The 15,060-nt window shown below is 43.7% G+C and overlaps 1 protein-coding gene across 2 annotated transcripts in view; it reads left to right on the top strand.

The window, feature by feature from the left end:
* SIN3A (SIN3 transcription regulator family member A) overlaps positions 1-15,060 on the top strand; it is a 37,070-nt gene that overhangs the window by 4,183 nt on the left and 17,827 nt on the right. For both annotated transcript variants that reach the window (XM_075505671.1, XM_075505670.1), the window contains exons 2-9: positions 5,147-5,367; positions 7,016-7,192; positions 8,650-8,756; positions 9,253-9,535; positions 11,915-12,166; positions 12,697-12,849; positions 13,195-13,353; positions 14,654-14,743. In XM_075505671.1, coding sequence (XP_075361786.1) covers positions 5,179-5,367; positions 7,016-7,192; positions 8,650-8,756; positions 9,253-9,535; positions 11,915-12,166; positions 12,697-12,849; positions 13,195-13,353; positions 14,654-14,743 — 1,410 coding nt within the window. In that variant the 5' untranslated portion in view covers positions 5,147-5,178. The remainder of the gene's footprint in view (positions 1-5,146; positions 5,368-7,015; positions 7,193-8,649; positions 8,757-9,252; positions 9,536-11,914; positions 12,167-12,696; positions 12,850-13,194; positions 13,354-14,653; positions 14,744-15,060) is intronic.

Below are 15,060 nucleotides of genomic sequence, written 5' to 3'. Positions count from 1 at the left end.
AAGCAAAAAAATATACCAGCGATTGCTGAACAAGCTGGGTCATGTTCTGGAAGTCCTGCGGCTGGGTTAGCACACATACAGCAGCGCTGCCGGAACCTGAGCTGGCTGCTTTCTAGCAGGCACCGTGATACACAGCGTTGAAATCCCATGGGGGACTTGTCCCGCAGGACATCTGTGATGGCTCCAGGGTTGGAGCCGCCCCTCCAGGGTGAGGGGAGACTTAGGTTTGTTGCTCCCAAATTTTGAGTCCTTTCTCCCTTGAAAGGAAACCTTTTAAAAAGCCCCCGCACGTGTTAAACACATCATCTGCAGGTATGTGATTTCCCTGCCCTTTTTCAGAAGGGTCCTCGGTCTGCGAGGACCGAAATCCTCTCTAGTGGCGCTTTCACAACTTGTTCATGAAGACAGTGCTTATCCACAGGCATGTCGTGGTTCCAACAGGTGCCGAAACCTTCCTGATTTGCTTTCTTCCTATTCTCTATTTGCCTTTTTCTTTTTGCTTTGGATTCTGACACCTATTTAACAGCTGATCTCTAATGCCAGGAGACCCTGCTTACCTGATTGGAAAACCTGAAATAAAAAAATGCAGATTTTTAAGATCTTATTTGGTAAAAAGCTGGGGAGCGGAGCTGCTACGGGAGAGGCCGTTTTGCGCGGGAAGAGGAGGGTACCCAGGCTCTCCTGCCTTCATTGCTCCCACGGAGGAGTGAGCAGGCAGGAGCGGAGCTGGGTGTGAGGAGGGAGCCGTGCGGTGTTCTGCCAGCTGAATCCAGCCTTGTCCCCGCTTTGTTCCTTCTCTTTCTGTGTCAGCGCTGCTGCTCCTCTCTTCTCTGCGATACCAGAGGGGAAGGGATGCGCTCCACTTACGTTTATCGGTCCCGCTGGCTTACATGAGGCAGATGGATGGGGAGATCCTCTGATGAGGTTGGTGGGGTAGAATTTCATAATTCTGTTGGTGTTACTGAGATGCAACGTACCTTTTTTTAATTTTTTTTTCTTGCTTCACCAGCCAAGGATCCTCTGTGTGTTTGTGGTATGTCTGCCTGATGCACCCTACCTGTAACACTAAACAAAGCTGGTGAGCTGGGAGCTGGCATGGGTGGAAAGATCAGAAGTGTGTTCCTACGTGGTGTCCTTTCCCTGAGAAGGGGAACACTAAAAACCCCGGAAAAGAAAAAAAAAGTAAATAGAGCATGTAGTTTTCATCCTCCTGTAGGCAGAATGTAGTGTACTCTAACTGAAGTTAAAAGATAGTTTGGGTAGAAATTATACTGGGGAAAGAGGATGCAATTCTCCATGGAATGCACAGAGTGGAACTCTGTATGTTCAGTTATTGCTAAGCTCTCCTGTGTGCCTTGGGTTAATGCTTTTAACGAAGCAAAGTACTTGAAGTTCATGACTTGCTTTCAGTCTTGTGCAGTCCTTCCTGTATTTTGGGGACTTATTTTTTCCACCCCCAAATTAAGATTACAGTTGACACGATTTGAATTGGGGATTTCTAAATCTTAGAGTCAAACTCTGTAAGGGGATGCCAGAGGTGTGAGCTACACTTCTAAGGAGACAACATAAAATAAGTTTTGTACTGTTTGTAGTGTTGCCTTGGTGGAGGGCAGCTAGCTAATACAAGTCTTTGACACTACTGATTGCAATTGTGTATTTATCCTCGAAACACCTTTCCGTGTTAGCTGGGCTTTGCCATCAGCAAGGATGCTGAGAGAAATCAGTTTGTTACTGAGGGTGGAGGTGGGTGCAACTGCCCCTTTGAGCAGCAGGCTTCAGCTAAATCAGTTGAAAATGACATATCTAGTCTTGGGTTTCATCACAGCCTTTCTTCCTCATCGGCCCTCTGGCATGCTGTAGGAGGAGTAGGACTGGCTGCACAACAGATCTCCCCAGCTTTTGAATGGAGGAGATCCTTGGGAGATGCCAGGTCAAGATCAGTGGGACCTCAGCTAGGAAATGAATGCACTTGGGGAGCATTCAGCATCATATTTTCTTCTGCAAGTTGCATACCACTCTGGTGCTGGTTTGCTCGTCCCTCAGTGCTTTCCCCTCTCTGTAGAGTTTCAGTGGTGGTGGATGCACAGAGCTAACGTCACTAGTCTTCATCTAGGTACAGCAGAGTATTGAGATCACCTCTGCTAGGATTAAAAAAGCCTGTGAATTAGTAATCTTCGTTCAGTGGTGGTCTGCTGCGAGCCACTCTTATACAGCGGATGCAGACCCTAAGTAGGAGTTTAGCAAGGTGTTATTTAGGAAGATTGACTAATGCTATTGACTACTGCCTATAATATTGACTCTCTCTCTCTATATATATATAGACTATAATATGAAATTTTAAAGTTGAAGCAGGTACAGTGCTTGGATAGAAGCAGAGTCCAAGCTCAGTTAGTGAAGGTGAGGGGAATTCAGAGGGAAGAAGAACCTACAGGAGCTTTAATTTTCACTAAATAGAAGCTTTAACGTTGATTATACAGCACGCTAGGTTTCTGGAAGATTGCTCGCTTGGTCTGCGAGAATCAGGAGCTTCAAAAACTGATGTTCGTGCTGCTGAGGTGTATGTGGTAATGTATCCTCTGTGCTACCATGACTCCCACAGCCTCACAGGGCTGAGAGGTTTGGTGACTCCACGGGGAAAATGCTTCTCGGTCAGCCTAAGGTAGCATTTTAATCCTCATAAGGGCACATGTGTCTTCCAGCCATCTTCTGTCCTCAAACAGCCTCTGCTTTAAAGGTTGGTTAGTCCATCCAAAGCAACAAGTGTGAAGTGTTGCTTTGGGAAGTGAGACACAAAGGTGGGACACTTAACAGCTGCCACACCACATATACACCATGTATACACACACACACACCCCTTATCGCAGACAATGTGTTAAGCCTGCTGGAACCATTTCACTTTGTTACAGAAAATCACATGTTAATTTTTTTTGAGAATGTTCCTGCTTTGTGGATATTGCTTATAGGTGTCTGCAAACGAGCAGCTCTTGGTTGCTCCTGTAGGGAAGGAAAGGTGTTGCGCCATTGAGAGGGTAAGGGGCGAACCAGCCTGGGAGATCAAAAGAAAGTGGAAGGACTGGCTGGGGTACCAGCGTTTAGAGCAGAAGGGTATCCAAGTTGGTGAGCGGGTTATAAATAGATGCCACCAAAGCTTTGCCCAGACTTTAGTCATGCATCCAGCCATTGTCATGCAAAATCCTGGCTAGCTCTGCTCGAGGGATGATGGTGCGTGGCCAGATTTGCCAGCATTGCTCAGTTTAGTCCCAGCCCTATTAGCATAAAACTGTACGTTTTTACGAAGCTAAATGCGGGCTGTGCTTGAAGGGAGTAGCTCAAAGTTAACCTGCCTAGCTCTATTTGTCAGCAGAGACCAGCTGAATGAAAAGACAACCAGTGCAGGCACCATTAGCAAAATGAGCTCCTGGAGTGTGCTCCTCTGCTTTCTGAGTGGACGCTGGAGGTCAGACCTGCTTAGGATTTGTAACTTGTAAATGAGATCCAGCTAGCAAGCTTCCTCCTTTACTTGGGTTGAGTCCTCCTCTGCCTCTGCCAGCTGTCTTCTACCTGCCAGGTGCTTTGGGGACCTGATAAGGGACTCTGTTCTGAGAGGTTAAACTTGAAGAGCAACTCCAAAAAGAAATGAAGTCATCTTCCTTCTTGTCCTATCCCCTCCAAGTGAAAGGAGAGACTAGTAAAGAGTGATACAGAGGGGAAAACACTTCATTGCACAAAGCCTGTGTTTTCAAGCCCACGTAGATCTATTCTGAACCCTGTGCTGCTGGTTGCTGTTTACATATTTGACATGCACTGAGATGTTGATGAATGATCTTTGGGTTCTTTGGTTAATGATGGATTTAGACTGTGAAGAGCTATCCTGACTTGGTAGATAAGAATTGGCTTAGTTGGCTGTTGTACCATTATTCTGAGGGAACTTCGTTCCCTCTTGTTTATCCATGTGTCCATGTTAGCAATGAATGTGTTTAACTGCATTGGATCTGAAAAGGACTTGCTTGGGAGAGGTCCTGATGAATTAGAGGTGGATTTCACTCTATTCTCTGTTGATCAAACACCTTAATAGGCTGCATATGCTTTTGAACACCCAGTAGTTTGATGAACAGCAGGTAACATCTCAAGGATGGCAATAACTATTGAAGCATAGAAAACAGCACTGGAATTTGCTTGCAGAAGAGTAGGTGAATAGTTCAATCAAACAGAGCGAAGAATTCATGGCACTTTTAGGAGCGGGACAGTGGCAAAATGACCTGTCAGATTTGATGTGAAATGAAGTTGCATAAAGACACTTAGAGTAGGGCAGGAACACGCCTGCATGTTGGAGAAGAAAAATACTGGAGAGTAAGTGGGGGAGCTGCTGATCAGTGCTCACTGGCATCCCTGGCAGGCATGCAGGATGCCAGCACAGTGCCTGCTAGCACTGCTCCGCTTTGCACTCTTCGGCTTGGTGCTGGTGAGTGGGGGCAGGATGCTGGGAGGACCACAGCTGTGTGGCATATGGTATCCAAAATACTCCTGGTGTAGTGGGTCTGTGGGTTTCACTGGGGTTATACATGTCTTATGTATATTAAACAGAGAACGCTTTACTTTGGGGCTTTGTAAGTGATTTCAAAATCTGACTATGCATCCTGCTTTTTGCCTCCTTCTTCCCCCTTCCTCCCACATTTTTAAAACATCTCTCACAGCTGGCTGTCATCCTACCTGGACTGTCCAGGAGGTGGGTGTTTTTTTCTGCTTTCAATGTAGGCAACTTTGTCCGGGCTGTGTGTAGGTAATGCACCCTCCCCCAGTCTGTTGTGTTCAAATACTGCATACATTGAGCTTTGCATTGCTCAGGGCCTGTGTCTGCTTAAGATGCCCATGCTAGCAACATCCTTTAGGTGAGAGTGAAGAAATCATTAACTTTTAAGCAGAGTATTTTATTTCCAACAATAAGGCTGTCTTTTTTGTGATAAAACGCGATTGCATATTTTATGCAGAAAGCTGAATCTTAATTCCACTTTCTTATCTCAAGATATCAGCAACCTAAATGAATAGACAGAAACTTGCCCTGCCTGCTCTTGGTGAACTTGGCGTCCATGGCGCTGGCAGGGAATGATGAATCAATTGTGTTTGTTAATTGGTCTGTTTTTAACAGGTTTTGTAGTGCTTCCCGAGCATGAGTTCAGAATGAAGCGACGATTGGATGAGCAGGAGTCACCCGTGTATGCGTCGCAGCAGAGACGTATCACCAGCAGCACCGAAGCTTTTCAACACCAGCACCGCGTGCTTGCCCCGGCTCCTCCAGTCTATGAGGCGGTTTCGGAGACCATGCAGTCTGCCACGGGGATTCAGTACTCTGTAACTCCCAGCTACCAGGTGTGTGCGCTCATCCCTTAGCTGCACCTTGGGGGATCAGCTGTGGTCCTGCTGCGTGACCGGCTAGCACCGTGTCATTTCATGGTAGAATTCTGTATTTGAGACAGACAAGGTTTATTTTAGTAACCAAGGCTTCCTAAAGAAAAACCAAGATTGCACAAAGTGTTTATCATATGTATCATTTTAAGCACTTGCTTTAAGACTATTGGCTTCATTCACGTTCAGAACAAACGTGGTGTCATTTGGCTTTTTTGAACATGATTCTTTTAATGATTCTCTCAGATCATGGTCTCCAAATCCTAGAGGCAAACGCGTGCAGGGCTTTTTCTCCATTTTTCTTTTCTTCACCAGGAAAAGGTTTGTCCTTATGGTTGCTCTGTCACAGGCATATGACATCTTGGGTGATCTTAACCTTAACAGACTGGATTGGATCAGCATTTAGATTGGAGACTTTCAGGAAAATTGAAATGTTTCAGAAAATGTTACCCAGAGTCATTAGGTGGCACTCTTCCCTCTCTTGCCTCCTTTGCAAGGAGCTGTCAGCTGGGGAGAGAAAAAAATGTGCTTGAAGAGTACACTGGAGATACCTCCCAGTGAAAGACCAGGGAAAGGCTGTTCCTGTTACTTGCCTTTGCCATGTTTTTGGCATGTTGCATCTTCCATGCTTGTGTTGCTGGTGAGCTGCTCTCCCTGTCTAGTGCCTAATTTTACACACAGCTTCTTCCTTACTTCTGCAGAAGGGATGCTCACACTGATGGTAGCAGCCACAGAGCTGAAGAGCCTGCAGGCAGACACTCGCAGGGACTGGAAGAGAGTGTGTTTATGCTGGCAGTCCTTCCTCAAAAGAACTTGGATGGACCAGCAAGCGAATAGTTTCTTGTTCATGAGAAGGATTAAAAAAAGTATATCCTATCTAAAAGAGGCTTGAATAGAAAACTAAGTTTGTGTAAAATGAAAAGTAATTTAGTTTTAAAAATTTTTTTAAAGGCTCATTTAATGGATTTTCCAGATTGAAACTTTCCTGGTTTAATGTGTGAAGGAGACCCAAAAAGTGCATGCCTTCTGTTCCTTTCCCTGTTTTTCTAGGGGGAGATACCAAGCTGAGTTTTCCCCTGAGTCTGCTGGTGCCAGAGGGCCACAGTTTGACTTCAGTACCCAAACTGAATGGCAAGAGTGTAGAAGCTCGTAAACATTCATTCATTCGTTCAGATTATTGCTTGTGACATATAAGTGTCATAGAGAAAAGAGAGACTTGACTCTGTCAGACTAAAAATCCCATTTTATGCCCCATTTGCAGGTCTTTATGTCAGTGTTAGTGACTAGATAGCCAGTGAGTCTGCAGACTGGAGAGAAACCTGCATTTGTAACATGTTTGCAGAGAGGGCTCTCCTATATTTGGAATATAGGATGAGAGTTGTCTTGTTTCATTTTTAGGTCTCTCTGCATCATTGTTGAAGAAAACAAAAGATATTTTTTGAGTAAGGTTGTTAGCAGTCATGGTTAAGGGTCAAACTGACTGTGTTCTGCTTCCTTAAAATTTTACTTGTGTACCTGGGTCTGGGAAGACTGATCTTGCTCTCTGCCCATGCAGCGAGCGGAGGCAGCCACGAAGCCATAGCCGTACATGACGTCCTCTTTGCCTTGCCAGGTGTCGGCCGTGCCACAGAGCTCGGGCAGCCATGGGCCAGCCATCGCAGCCGTCCACAGCGGCCACCACCACACTGCGCCGGTGCAGCCTCATGGGAGCCAGGTGGTGCAGAGCCACACTCACCCCACCCCACCAGCCGTGCCCGTGCAGGGGCAGCAGCAGTTCCAGAGGCTCAAGGTAATGCTGAGCATTGCTGCCTTAAGTAAACCAACCTCTGCCTAAATCCTTGGGCAACCAGGGGCTTTTTTCTGTTCGGTGTGTAGGGGAGGCCTCCCTGCAAAGCCAGGTGGTGACCTCCTAAAAGCTTTCTTGACAAGACTTAGATGCTTCTCCTGTTTGGAGGACTATTGAATGCAGAAAGGGACTTCTCTTTCTGCTGAAACCCTCTTGTTTCAAATACCATAGTAAAAAATGGACTTGCTAGGAAAAGATTGGGGGCAGGAAGGAAAAGAAAGAAGTATTGCTCAGAGTATTTGTATGAATGGGTTAAATTGCCAAAACATTTGGTGCTTTTCTGAACACATGGCATATGTGGGTGGTTGTGTGGGAGTAATTTGGGAGTAAGGAAGGCTCTATTCTTGGGTTATGTGCTGTAAAATCCTTAAAAAAAGAGAAAACTCCACCAAAAATAACCCCTTTAAGTAGCTACATTTGGTTCAGCTCTGGTGAGAAGGCACATATATATGAACTGATGCCTACTTCTTAGTCTCTTCCAAATACGGTGCAAGTCTCTTCCAGTTTTGGTGCAACCCACCACCTTGTTGGGTGAGAGGCCCTTTCCTTTTGCTGAATGTAGGACACTTCATTTCTAGAGACCTCTGAAAATGGTTTCAAAATGTGTGGTTCTTTCTCCCAGCAAAATCGATGGCAAATTCTCTGCCGACGCAAGATTGGGGCTATACGTAATAGTCTTTCTTCCTTTGCTGTTGTTTAATTTCAGACAAAAGAGAGGTTCTGTATGTAGCTCTTGCAGCTGATGAGCGTGTGGCCTGGCTGTCGGAGGCGACAGGGACTCAGAGCTCTCGCTTTAGGCTGTGGCTGTTCTTTCAGTACATCTGAAAATTGGATGTTGGTACACGAACGGTTCATAAACTTCTTGCTGTTTGAGGTGTAAAACAATTTACCGCCTACAGTTGCCATTTTCGAAATCCTTATATGCCGAACTGAAATGCCTGGCTTTTTGAAAAAAGTGCAAGCGTGTACCTGGCAGACATCTACTACACTGAATATGTCATTCCTACTTTCTGCTTATTCTTAGACTTCCATAATAATTTCCACATATGAATGCAGGAAAAATACTCAGTCTACTTCTGTTTATCCTAGCAGACACTTCAGTGATGGTAAATTTGGAGTATTTTTTTTTTCGCTGAGTAAATCTGCTGATCTGTGTCGCTTTTTTTCCTTTTTGTTTCTTTTTGATACAGTTTTATCTTGTGAGCCAGGAGTGGGGAGTGAGTATCTCTTATTCAAATGGTGCTGGTAGTACACTAACCAGGCTCATGATCTTTTGCACTTTACTTCCCTGCCCAGGCTCAGGGCTGACAGCTGTGTTTTCAAATAATGTGTGTTTTGCAGAACAATGGGAGGTGAAATAAAATCTTCTCTGCTATACAACCTGTCTGTTCTGTCTCCAGGTGGAGGATGCATTGTCTTATCTGGACCAGGTGAAGCTGCAATTTGGTAGCCAGCCACAGGTCTACAATGACTTCTTGGATATTATGAAGGAATTTAAATCTCAAAGGTAACAATCTGCATTTTGCTGCTTCCTTCCAGGTTAGGAAGAGTGTATGGGGGCATGGGAGCACAGAGCAGGAGCTAAATTCTGTCCTTCCGTGTGCAGAGTAACACACCTCTAGCAGTAGCGTAAAAGCAGTTGTGTGCTTTCTTTCCTGAAGGTTAAACGCATCTCTTCATTTATACTAAATCTCTGCTTAGAGTGGGAGTTCACAGGTTCAGCCTTGATAGCTGATTCATCTGGCTGTGTGGTTGTCTGCCTGTTAATAATGGTCAGACTTGGGACTAGATCTCATGGATATAAAATGCTGTCTGGGCTAATAAAATAATTCTAATGTTGTTCTTGAGTTCAGTGGTGTATTTATAGGAATCAGTTTTCATTGTTTCATAGGTTAGAGGTGATAAGGTAAGAATTCTAATGGAAAATTCTTGTGTGGAGAACTTGCTGTACAACTGAAAAGGTCCTCGAGGATCGTGACATTTCGATCTTACTCCTTCTTCAGTATTGATACTCCAGGAGTGATCAGCCGTGTATCACAGCTCTTCAAAGGCCACCCAGACTTGATCATGGGTTTCAACACCTTCCTGCCACCTGGTTACAAGATTGAGGTGCAAACAAATGATATGGTGAATGTGACAACACCAGGGCAGGTTCACCAGATCCCCACTCACGGCTTGCAGCCCCAGCCGCAGCCCCAGCCTCAACATCAGTCGCAGCCTTCAGCGCAATCAACCCCAACACCAGCACAGCCAGCACCACAGCCACCACCTGCCAAAATCAGTAAGGTGAGAGACTTCGAATGACATACATTGATAACATGGGGATCCTGCTGCCTCCAGCTGAAACTGGTATGGAGCTAGAGAGCGAAAAAGGAACTTCCACACTGCTTTTTCATAGTATTTGTGAACCTGTGTGTGTTGTGCTTCTTCTGGATTAGTTTCTTCTTTTCAAACTTCAAGATGTGTCCTAGTGGATTTGACAATAATTCAAATAAGCCACCTTAAGGGTTTGTAAAGGCCTTGTTGCTTTCAGTGGGGAACCGAAAGATGCTCAGAGCATCTGGTAAAATGTCCACGTGTTATTCAGAGAGTGATGTAGCAGTCCCAGGACAAAGGTCCCTGAAATACATTTGACTTTGCAAGAAGGGCTTTGTAGTTAAAGCAGTGGGCACGTGTTGAACTGCCTGCTTTTGTGTATATTGTCTCAGAATAACTGAAGTCCCAAGAAATTCCCCATAACACCGCGGCTGTGATAAAGATGTTGCTCTTAGTGTGAAAGTGTGTGTGTGGTTTCAAATGCTTGGGACAATTAAGCATTTAGAAGAGTTTGATTTATTTGGTAGATTCTGCATTGCCTGAAATCTTTTTTTCAGATTGGACATGTTTTGTAAAAGGGTCTAGTTCAGCCATCAGCTGGATGGGTGCAGGAGTTACTGGCAAAATCTGAAGTGCAAGAGTTCAGGCAAGATGACCATAATGTTGCCTTTAGGTATTGGTTTGTGCGCCTGAAACTAAGACCTTTCAATAACAAAGGGAATTTGACTCTCTGCTTTAGATATAATCCAGATGCTACTGTCCAACAGATGTATTTTATGTGATTGAAAACAGAATAGGATAATACAAGAGGCATTCAGGGAGCTTACTCTAGATAAAATATTATGTATTTCAGCCTCAAAATGTGGAAAGATTTGAGAGCCTTAGGGAGGGAAAGAGTCCCCAAAGTTTCAAGGGTTAATCTCTAAACTGTGCAATAGCTAACAATTGGCTGGGAAAGAAAAAAAAAAGGAATATGCAGTTAGAAAGCAGCAGGATTTAAAATGTGGCAATAAGATGATCCCTAGACAAACATTGGTGCGACTTGCAACCTCCTGTTCAGAAATGGCAAAGAAAAACGTGCTAAAAGATTTACAAAGCTGAAAACTGCAAAGCTAAGGCATTCCGGGATTAACTTACCTGTGCCAGATTTCAAGGCTTTTCTCCGAAGTAGTAGTACATGCCCTCAGTGAAGAGGTAGCAGTCTCTTTCTCACCACTGCAGGCTAAGTGGTTTTCTCCCCATGTCATCATCCTGCAAAGAATTGAACTATTTTTGCTGAAACTTTAACATGAACCTGAGGAACATGCTAGATATTGAAGTGATATTTCCTTACCCAACAGGTAAAGTTGCAAGTGAGCAAGGCAGGATCTTCTAATAGGATGCTTCTGGCCATCCCAAGACTGTTATCTACACTGTCAGTAGTGAAAACTCTGTGTAATACACATTTTGAAGTTTGGAAGGTGACAGGAATGAATACTTCCATTTGCATTTAAAATTGCCACCTCAAAACTGCTGCTAAGTTTTCCTGTGGCTGCTAGGTGTCTATTAAGAGTATTCAAAATAATTACTTGGAGAGCTTTATCTGCCTGCTCTTTGTCTCAATATTGAAAAAAATTCCAGTTTTCCCTTGCTGTTGCCTTACTTTATGCATCCCAGAGTTCTTCACTAGGGGCAAAATAACTTGGAGTGTTGGAGCAAGCCATGCCTGTGCATTTTGGCTCTGTTAAATTTTTGAGATAGTATGTGTCTCTTGTCAGATTTCAGTCAAAAGCAGTTAGCAAGGAAAAACAGCTGTCAACAGCTTGAATGGTCCGGGTGTTTTGTCTTTCTGATGAATTGTAGTCTCTACTGGCCCACTAAATATTTATCTATTTATTTGCTTTCAATAATACTTTTCTTCTGCTTATTTGTGCTTCTGTTAATCTTTAAAACCCAACTCTGACTGTGAAATGGTACTTCTTAATTTTGACTCTCAACAGCAGTTTCTGCTTAGACAGCCACTAGGAAATGTTTGGTTTATGAAAGATATCGTTAAAATTCCCTAGACCTGTGAAGGGAATAATTGTTTGGTAACAGTTTAAAAAGACCAGTCTTTTAAGGCAGTGCAGCAAAAGTCGTCCAGGGCCAGGGAAGAGGTTGTTTGGATGTGGTAGCAGGAGATTTCGTCCAGTTGTGATACTCCAGCTCAGAGGTATCTCTGTTGAATCCATGTTGTTCCACCGTTGGCATCAGATACAGTTATATGCTGGATTGTTTCCTGTGGATATGGTGCATACGTGGAATAAAAATGCCATTATTCCAAACATAAAGGAATCTGCTAATTTCTAACATGGCTTCTTTTCTTCTTAGCCATCACAGTTGCAGGCACATACTCCCGCCAGCCAGCAAACTCCCCCAATTCCACCATATGCATCACCACGCTCGCCACCAGTCCAACCTCATACACCTGTGACAATCTCTCTGGGAACCACACCATCCCTGCAGAACAATCAGCCCGTTGAGTTTAATCATGCCATCAACTATGTCAACAAGATCAAGAATAGGTTCCAGGGACAGCCAGACATCTACAAAGCCTTCCTGGAGATCCTCCATACATATCAGGTGAGTGCTAACAAGGCAGGTTTGAGTATATGTATGACTATTTCTCTTTCTTTGCCATGGGAGCAAACTGCACCTGTCCAAGAGTTGCATTTGGGTCTTCTGCTAGATTAGCATTGGCCAGCAAGCTAAGCAGAATTGTTGCAAATTGAGAGATTGCGTAGCACCATGAAATAATAGATTTCAGTCCTTCATCTTTATTTGCCAGTGTCTGAAATGCCTTTTCAAAAATCATATTTGGCGTTTTTCCGTGAGCATGGATCAGAAGGAGACAACACGGCCGTAGTACTATGTTAAGAGTAAAGAAATGCATTCCTTGATCGGCGTCCTACTAGTCCAGGGCCAGCTGGGCATTTAGTATACAGTGTATATATAAGAATCATACTATTAATGTAGTATAATTCTTTACGTAAGATGCTGAGACCTTTGCTGTTTTGTTCTTTATATCACTGAGGGGTTTGTTTTGTTTTTCTTTGTCACTTAAATATTTTGTGCGTCCTTTCTTCTGATGCTTCTCCTCTTTCCTATTACAGAAAGAGCAGCGTAATGCCAAGGAGGCAGGAGGTAATTACACGCCAGCTTTGACGGAGCAGGAGGTGTACGCGCAGGTGGCTCGCCTCTTCAAGAACCAGGAGGATCTGCTCTCAGAGTTCGGGCAGTTCCTGCCTGATGCCAACAGCTCTGTGGTGAGTCTTCTTGGAGATAGACTGGAACTGAAATGCCTAGTGCAAAACTGTCCTGTATGTAGCCAGAGTTCAGAAAAATGTGCTTTTGCTGTTTGTTTCTTGGGTTTTTTTTTTTTGGAGTGATCTTTTACTGAGTGTGGGAATGGGATCAGGGTGATAAACTGTGTTTTCTGGCCATAACTTGTCTTATAAATACAATCCCTTTGCCTAAAAGGGTTGTTCTAAGACTGCAGTAACTGTGGTAGAATACATTGGTCATCTAGAGCTAGGAGGAGCAGGCATATTTTTTTGCCTGGATGCGTGGAACTCAGCTCTAATGGTCTTATGGGTTTGTCTCTAAATAAGCTGTTAAGTAAGACAACTGCAGAGAAAGTGGAATCGGTAAGAAATGATCACGGTGGCACGGTGAAGAAGCCACAGCTCAACAACAAACAGCAAAGACCCAACCAGAATGGCTGTCAGATCCGACGGCACTCGGGAACTGGAGCAACCCCTCCGGTGAAGGTAAGAGCGTGTGCTGCTCATTCAGCAGCCCTGTTTTTCCCAGAAGGCTGTGGCAGAGCGGGATGCGTTGTATAAGTCTGTGCGATTTTTGCGGTGCAGGCTGCAGCCTGAGAAAACAGAAACTAATGCGTGCCTTTAAAGGAAACTTTTTGAATTCCTTGTTTCTAAGCGCAAGGCTTTGTCTCTGATTTTCGCAAACTGATGGTGTTATCTGTACCTGAGGGTGGTAATAGTTACTGTACTGGCTTGGGAAAAATAAGGCTGTCCCCACTTTATTAGGATGCTGCAGAATGCGTGGGAATAGTTTTATTGGTTAATAAAGCAGTGTTCGGTGATGAGGGGGAGATGTGGGGTGTGGAGGTAAAAGTCTCAGTAAAATCATAATGTAAGTTTTTCTAAAATTTGTTGCGATGTTTCTAAGGCACGTGGGAAGATAAGCTGAGGGAAAGATAAAGGTATGCCCAAAAGCTTTATTGTAGTAGAACTTGGAGCAGATGCAGTGGAATCATGTTTGCTCATCTTTCCTGTGATAAACCTTATAATACAATGATGAATGATTATTCTCTTAGCAGAGTTTGCCCTTTTCAAATGACGCACATTTTGAGAGTGCAAGGCTTTGTAGTGTAATAAAAATGGTCTCGTGGCCAGGTGGTTTAGTGTTTGTGCATTAGACAAGTTCGCCTGCTTTATTTGAAGGTGGTGTATCTTGCTTTGTGATGAAAAGCATTAGCACACATAACTGTATCTTTTAAACCCAGTGATTTACTTCCCCTTCTATTCTTTCTCCTCCTCCTCAAATAAAGGGCAGCAAAATAAAATTTTGGAGGCAGCTTTTGGCCTTTCTGAGAATGGTGGTATGGGGAAAATAAAGGATCTTGCAGTGGAATGCAAGAGAGAAAAAGGAATATACTGATTTTAGGGAGGTGTAACACTTAAAGAACTGGGTGAGTGATAGGAAAAAAAACCAGATTTTATTTTGGTAATTCTGCAAACTACTTGGAAAAATGAGATATGCTACAACCAGTGACTGTTTCAATCAACTAGTTACAGAAAAGGATGCAACAGTGTATTAAAAATATTTGGTGTTCTATGCTACTGATTAACCTTTGATAGCTTAACTTGTGACATACACTTTCATGCAAGTTTCCTTCCAAAAAAGCCACCTTTCTTTTATTTGAAAGCAAATGGTGGGGTCAGGAAGCTGAAACCCTTCTGTGACAGATAATCAAAATATGGCAACTTGCTCTGCTGAACAGCCCTTTTTTTTTTTTCCTTGCTTTTCTGTTTTTTTTGTTAACAGAAGAAACCGAAGCTGCTTGGTTTAAAAGACCAGTCCTTGGCAGAAGCCAGCAAACATGGTGTGGGGACAGAATCTCTCTTCTTTGAGAAGGTGAGAAGCAAGATTCAGAGAAGGCTGTGTCATGTCATTGATTTATGTTCTTAGTATGTAAACATCTGGATTTTTATCACAGTGAAATACGTGATATATATACCACCCTGATAACATTTGTCAGCTTGACCTCAGATGTATCATGCAACCTCTAAGTCAGATCCATTGAATTTTTTTAAAAGGCTGGTGGTCTTTTTTACGTGGATGTTTGTGTCTTTTCCCCAAAGGTCATTCTCCAGCTTTTCACCCGCTGCTGATGCAGTTTATTTGCAGGAATGGGAATTTTTTCCTGTGATGCACGCTCCAGATTTTTTTCA

This window comes from Mycteria americana, chromosome 6, assembly GCF_035582795.1.
Source record: "Mycteria americana isolate JAX WOST 10 ecotype Jacksonville Zoo and Gardens chromosome 6, USCA_MyAme_1.0, whole genome shotgun sequence".
In the NCBI taxonomy this organism is placed as follows: domain Eukaryota; kingdom Metazoa; phylum Chordata; class Aves; order Ciconiiformes; family Ciconiidae; genus Mycteria; species Mycteria americana.
The sequence above is the reverse complement of the archived record's forward strand: the minus strand, read 5'-3'. Positions and strand labels throughout refer to the sequence as shown.